The 7365-nt window shown below is 29.1% G+C and overlaps 1 protein-coding gene across 4 annotated transcripts in view; it reads right to left on the reverse strand.

Annotated features, from left to right (window-relative positions):
• LOC106478095 (restin homolog) overlaps positions 1-7365 on the reverse strand; it is a 139184-nt gene that overhangs the window by 87579 nt on the left and 44240 nt on the right. Inside the window, exons 4-6 of one of the 4 annotated variants that reach the window (XM_022381547.1) lie at positions 6183-6281; positions 3519-3599; positions 2108-2209 (exon numbers count right to left, since the gene is read on the reverse strand). In XM_022381547.1, the coding sequence (XP_022237255.1) occupies positions 2108-2209; positions 3519-3599; positions 6183-6281 (282 nt within the window). Of the gene's footprint in view, positions 1-2107; positions 2210-3518; positions 3600-6182; positions 6354-7365 lie in introns of all 4 variants that reach the window. The other 3 variants (XM_022381545.1, XM_022381552.1, XM_022381557.1) reach the window with 3 other exon arrangements.

The raw sequence follows: 7365 nt of genomic DNA on the forward strand, positions 1-7365 counted from the left end.
TGTTCTATAGCTGCAGAAAAGGTCTTGTAGGTAACAGTAATATGTGTTCTATAGCTGCTGAAAAAGGTCTTGTAGGTAACAGTAATATGTGTTCTATAGCTGCAGAAAAAGGTCTTGTAGGTAACAGTAATATGTGTTCTATAGCTGCAGAAAAAGGTCTTGTAGGTAACAGTAATATGTGTTCTATAGCTGCAGAAAAAGGCCTTGTAGGTAACAGTAGTATGTGCTTAAAAAATTAACTATTTTTGTCACAGAGTAAAATTATTATTACAGATTAACTATGTGTGGGTTATGTTTAATATCATTATGTTAGTTGTTTGTTATATACCAACAATATTCGGTTAAACTGGTTATTATGGTCTTAACTTAAAGGTACTGCAACATGTTTGTGAGAAATTAAAAATATATAAAAATGAAGATAATCAACGTACTACATGCATGTAAAGTATATACGCAAACATTCAGCATTATACAACAATGGTGAGTCAACAGATAAAACATGTATATATTCATATATATTTAACTACATAAAAATCAAGATCAGTTCTGATTTTCTAAAATGATTTAAATAATATATAAAGCACTTATATTAATTTCTGAATGACAAAATTAAATTTCTATTAAAGAACTGGCTACTTTGTGTTTGTTTGTTTGAATTTATGCACAAAGCTACACAATGGGCTATCTGTGCTCTGCCCACCACAGGTATCGAAACCCAGTTTCTACCATTGTAAGTCCGCAGACATGCCGCTGTGCCACTGGGGGTCGGCTACTGTGTGAAAATAGGTATTGGATGAGTAAGAAAAGTAAAAGTTCAGTGACAGATTTTACTTATTTGAAATGATCTATGATTTAATTTAATAATAAAACACTTGTATATGTCAAAAAAGAATAAAAGAATTAAAGTATGGAGTTAGGGATCATATTTGGAGATAAGTCAAACTGAGTGATTCAAAAAAAGAAAGTTTTACATAATTTTTCAACAAATGCAAAGTGCAAATCTAAAAATCTGTTAGTTAATTTTTATCTTATTTTGAATAGTTGATAATCTGTCTTACTTCTTGACTACTACTAAAACTACTTTTAATATATTAGATAAAACATGATTTTAAATTGGCTTCACATTTTTTTGTATACATATAATTTTTTAACGAACTTAAATGTAACTTGAGGAGTTGGAAATTTTAAGGAAGTTAAAGACAGACAAGACTTAGTGTTTCTGTCACTGGAACTGAGATTGTGTTATTAAACAGTAATGATTGTTAATATGTTTGTTGAATGGTTCCTAGGAATTTGCTAGGAATAATATAGATCTCATTAAACAAAGATAACAATAATTATAAAAACTTTGCTTAGTTAAAAAACACAACTGTACTATTTTTTTCCAAAAATAACAAATCTAGATTTGTCGTATTAAATCAGTTACTCAATTTTACTTTCTGCATAACAGAACTTATAAAATATTGAAAGAAGTTCATCAACAGTATACTTTACAATGTGTATGTTTATCAAACTTATCTAAACATACACCCTTTTAACAATTATAACAAATATTTTATTTCAAAGTTGATTTAAACATTGATATAAGAACAATTAAAATGTAACATAATTTAAAAAAGTGTGATTGTCTATTACAAAAAGTAAATTGTACTTGATTATGTGCTTCTTTATTAAGTATTCAAACTGCCAGCTGTGAAGACCAACTGAAAGAGTTCAGTCATGCAGATTTAGACACCTACTGTAATACATACTAAATAAAGAGAGTTGGTGATGTAACTGAAGAATTTTACATTTTTAAATAAAATATAATCTGTTGGTGTTTTCTTTGAAGTAATTATTATTTGGTTGGTGCTTCTAAATTATGACACTTTTGAAATTTGCTAGCGTACTTATATAATGTATAATTACTTCAAGATTTGCTATATATGTATAAATAAATAAATATATATACAAATATAAAGAGTATTTACAAGCTATGAAAACTAACACAGGACTACTGTATTGTCCATTCTGCACAATGATTAACTCTGTGCTATATCAATATTGCGAGTAAACATAACCTGCACTATACAGAGAACTATAAAATAAATAAAGGAAGAAAACTAACCTCTCCTCTGTCTTTGAATCTGTTGGGAGAAAGAAAGATTTCTAGTAGAAGAGGCTTGTAAAGGCTGAGAGGAGTTGGCTACAGAAGATGCAACAGGCCTTGCTAGAGTAGAGGGCAATAAAAGTTGACTGGCAGAAGAAATGATCATCTTCTTCACTAGCTCTGCCAAAATATCATGCAAAGCATATCCAACCTAATAGACTTCTCTAATTGGCCCCCCAAGAATACTAATATGCAAAAAAATTTTAAATTACTTTTTAGGACTTATACTCGGGCAGGAATGATGCATTGAATAACTGTAAACAAGAGATACTACTACAAAATAAAAAGGTAAACACTTTGAACAGTAATATGGGCTTATTAGTTCTTTTTATCACACAAAATATATTGAAGCAAAGGAAAGTGACATGAAAAATGCTTGTGAACGTAAGGGTGAAAATAGTTAATAACTTTCTAATCACTAGGATCAAATCAAAGAAAGATATCTTGCTGAAAAAGCTAGGAAGACTCATTAATTTTCTTGCCATTACACCATAAAGTACCATGCCAAAGAATCAATCAAACAAGTATGCAATGCTTAAAAACAGAAAGCAAAATTCACTGATTTTCTTCTCTTTAAAACAATTATGATCGGGTAAAAAAATATGGCAAGTCTCTCATGACAATAAGCCTAGGAGCAAAAAAAAAAAAAAGTAGAATGTATGTACAGAAGACAGAAGTTGAAGTTTGGGTTTTGTCCAAAACTAGTTCAGCATATGTACTAATACTTTAATTTCAATACTACCAAGCTGTCCAAACTTTTCTTTTTGTTAACTTCAACACACCTCAGCATACAATGTGCATGTTTCTTCACCTTAGGTATAACTGTATATTCCTCAGTCTTTCCTTTACAATCCTCTTAGTGATTTTAAGTTAAACATTCTCCAAAACACTTACTATAATAAAACAATGTTATCAAAATTATACCTTGACTAAGGTCATCTAATATAAGCTTCATTAATACCAGTATAGCTATTATTATCACCCAAACATTCAATGTTTCAAAACACATAATGTAACTATGGGAATTATACATCATTACATTTGGCTAGTTTTCAAAAACTTGGCAGTGATGAAGTAGGAAGGTATTAAAAAGAAAGTTTGAGCTGTTTAAAGTCATGAATAACTTTATTATGTTAAAGTTTCTTATACAATTATGTTAACATTAACTATATCAGGCAGTGAAATCACAATCGTTTGGCTAGGTTTTACTTGACCTATCTTATAAGGTATTATCATGTAAACAGACTTTACATAATAAAATATACAATAATGTAACCTCAAATGTTTTAAAGTTATTCAGAATCTAAATATTAAAATAATCACAGAACAAAAAATTCACAATTTTTAGGCTACTGATGCACATTTTTACCTTTCTTGGCTGGTGTCTGTTTTTGAGAAAAGCTTTGGTTAGTCTTCCCTACAGAAGGCTTGATAATTACACTTCTTGTGACTGAAATTGTAATAATTTTTACCTGACTTTGTTTCCCCCGTTAAGTAGTGGGAATGCATGTTCACACAAAAAAATAAAGATATTTACAAAATATAAAAGATAGGACTTAAAATATAATACAAAGTCTAAAAAGTGCATCAGCTAAAACACATCACCAAAACTTAACATGTGAACTGTAACCAAGCTAAAGTTTCAAAACTATTTCATAAAGATGATTGAAATACATAAAAACCTACCTTTTAACAGATTTTAAATAAATATTTCATGTATTCCAGTCAAGAAAATTACAAAAAATAAATGACAGTTCTTTATTTTCTTACATATTTCACACTGTTTTAAGAGAGACAGCTTCTGATGTGATTTTTAGCTAAATGCTAGTTTATCGTTGCCACTATAACCATATGTGTATCATAGCTCACAGAACGTATTTACTTTCTCTTAAATGTTTTATTTGAAACTGAAGTAACTTCACTTTAAACAGACTAATTTTTCATTAACAAGTAAAAAGGTTTATTGTACACATTATAGGTCTTATAGTGGAAAAAATAATGGGTCACATCAACTACTGTTCAGCTAAGTATTACACATTTACTTTGATTAAAACAAATAGTGCTTACATAACTTTTTCATAAAATGAACAAATAAAGTTGTAGTTTTCAGCAGAACAAAATTAACATCTGCTTCATACCTCAAATTCATGCTTCTAAAAGTGTAATTAAAATTTCTACTTTCATCACAGAATTTTTTTTTGTTACTTAAGCTGGTTATTCATGTAAAAATAAATTGCAAATATATTATGTTACATATTAACAAAATATTTTATTCTACAACCTAATAAAAAACTACATTAATACACTTTCAAAGCATAGCTAATTATGTTTGAAATATAAGTTCCTGATGATTCTGATAAATCCAATTCTTAACGACTTAATTCTTTGCCATGTATTACTTTTACAAACAGTCAAATACAAAAAGAATCTTGCCATTTTTCTGTACTTGTGAGGTAAGAAACGATCATAGGCTTTTGAAAAGATTTATATACAAGTTAATGCAATTGAGAACAACTTTGACACAACAACTTAGTTCTTGTTATTTCTTGTTTAAAATTAAAAAAGACAGAGATGTGTTTCCTAAACTCTTCTATATATAAATAATTAGAATATCATTTGGTACAAAAAAAAAATGTGTATCTCATGTGGCCATTTAACGGAATGTCTTTTAAATAAAATTTAATGGTAAATTTATGGAACAAACATCTGTATGAAAAAAACAAGTTTATTTAAGGAGACTTCTGTAGCAGCTTTGAGAGAAATGTAAAACTGTACCATAATTTTAAGATGAATATATAGCAGATAGCTGGATGAATAAGATAATTAAGTACCACCAACCAACTAGTATAGACTCTAGTATAGATCCAAGTCAGAAACACATTCTAATCCTTTTTTATCTATTCTTCTTTTTGATATTTTAAGTATGTTTAATACAAAAAAAAACAAATAAATCATGAAACACAAAACAATGACTACAACACCAATTACTGCACATATTTTTTTTGACAAAAGAGAGAGAGGAGAAAATGTGTTCTTTTGGAAACGAACTAGCAGTTTGAACACTAACAATGACAGATCAATCAGAATTAAAATTGACCATCATAGCTCACTGTAAGTTGACTTTATATTTATTAGTTTTTTTCTTGTCTCACTATTTAGAGATTCCAATCAAAGTGTAATGTTAATCCATATTTTGTTTTCCTACTTTAATTAATCTTTATACAACTGTCATTTACATTTATACTCCACTTCCAAACAGCATTCAAACTTAAAAAAGGTACTGCACTGAATCCACCTGTATAGTACCGTTTTTGGAGCAAAGCTAATATTATTACACTTCAGAAGTTACAGGACAAGAAATGTTACATCATAATTACATGTTCTGTAAAGAAATCAGTTTTGTTATACAAAATATAAATAACTTGAAACACTTTATGTTCAAGAAGTGATTATACTGTTGCGTCAGCGAGGTCACGTGACTAGTGTCACGCCACTTCTTTCGAACCTTCGGGAATTGTCGGGAGATTACTAGATATAGGGTAGTCTGGTATATATATATAAGAGGGTGACAACGTGACGGAACAATGTGTGTGTAGACAGTGAGTAATTGATCTGCAGTCTGAGAGTATTATTGAAGTTCAGCACGTTTGTTGTTATAGAGTTTGTTTTAGCACGATTGTTGAAATTAAGTGTATCGTAAAGTTATATTCGGAAAGAATAAACCAGTTTTATTAAGTAAGGACTCGTGTCGCTAAAGTTTCGTCAGAACGAATTTACGGAAAATCAATTAACGAACGGAGACGTAACAATACTTATATTATTTGTTATCCTACAATAAATATCCAAGTCATGCTTCTATGATTTTTTCTAATAATACACCAGTACTATTAATCATAATATTTATAATGCAAGGAAATAATTTATGAGATTTTTGAAAAAACATATCCCTTATAAAAATATTAAACTTTTCTTGTTTCAAGGTAAATTATATTGTACACTATGTTTAAGACAGTTGAAAAACTGGAAATCTCACCATGGCTAGAGATGTGATTCTGTTTGTGAATTACTATTCTTGATGATGAATGTGACCCTTGAGATATCAGTGATGCAATAGACATCTCACTAGGTGGCCCTGGAGAAAGTGATTGAGTTGGAGACATGGTTGAATTCAGTGGCTTAGAGTTTTTCAAATTTAGACTTTTAACTGAAAAATAATTATATATTCAATAAAAATAAATAAGGGCAGTTATACTAATATTATTGCCATGAATGTGTATACATTTATTCAGAAAATTAGCTTAAAATATTAATAAGCTCCACAATGTAAAATATAGTGCAAGTTTTCATAACACATAAGCAAGCACTCTTCATTAAGTTACACCTTCAATTCATGCAAAACTTTCTCAGTTTTCTGGTGTCTGAATATTAATTCTATAAACTTTGGTAACTTTTCCATCAAACGATGTGAAAGTTTATTTTATAAAATTCATAAGTCACTAAAAATCTTGCATAAATTCTTACTGGATATCAAGATTAACTATGCTTAACAATGCCAAAATTTTACACCTTAAGGCTTAGTCCAGCAGTTAAGCTAAGATATTTGGAAGAATTGTTCAAACTTAGAAGAAAGTACCAAACATTCTTTAGTATATGTAAAATTATATAAAGGCAAGCCCCATTTTAGATCTCAACCCTAAAGTGCTTTTATTGGCATTTGACCCTGCCTAATTGTAAAGATGAATTTTTATTAAATAAATTTGTGGTGTAAAGTGATCTTATTGTGCTTTGCTTGTATAAATATCATACTTATGCTTTAAATATTGTACTCCTTGAGTGAAAATGATTATTTTTGAATATTTATACCACATTCTCCAATTTTATTCATATTTGGTAAATATCTATACATTGCTATTGCCCAACTGGCAACTATCATGAAATTTGCTTTCTGTACTTATGTAAAAGAGCACCATTGCAATTCACATTTGCATTTTTTTATGTTAAAAAATCCATATTTAATAACACATGATTAACATCTATGATTATCATTCATCAGGTATAAATCTACTATACCTGGTCATACATGTTGTAAAATATGGGTGGACATTGGTTAGATATTCATCATAATTGTATAATTTTTTATCATGTACTGATAACATATTGTTGCGTCAGCGAGGTCACGTGACTAGTGTCACGCCCCCTGCTTTCTGGAAATATCT

This window comes from Limulus polyphemus, unplaced genomic scaffold (assembly GCF_000517525.1).
Source record: "Limulus polyphemus unplaced genomic scaffold, Limulus_polyphemus-2.1.2 Scaffold8, whole genome shotgun sequence".
Lineage (NCBI taxonomy): Eukaryota > Metazoa > Arthropoda > Merostomata > Xiphosura > Limulidae > Limulus > Limulus polyphemus.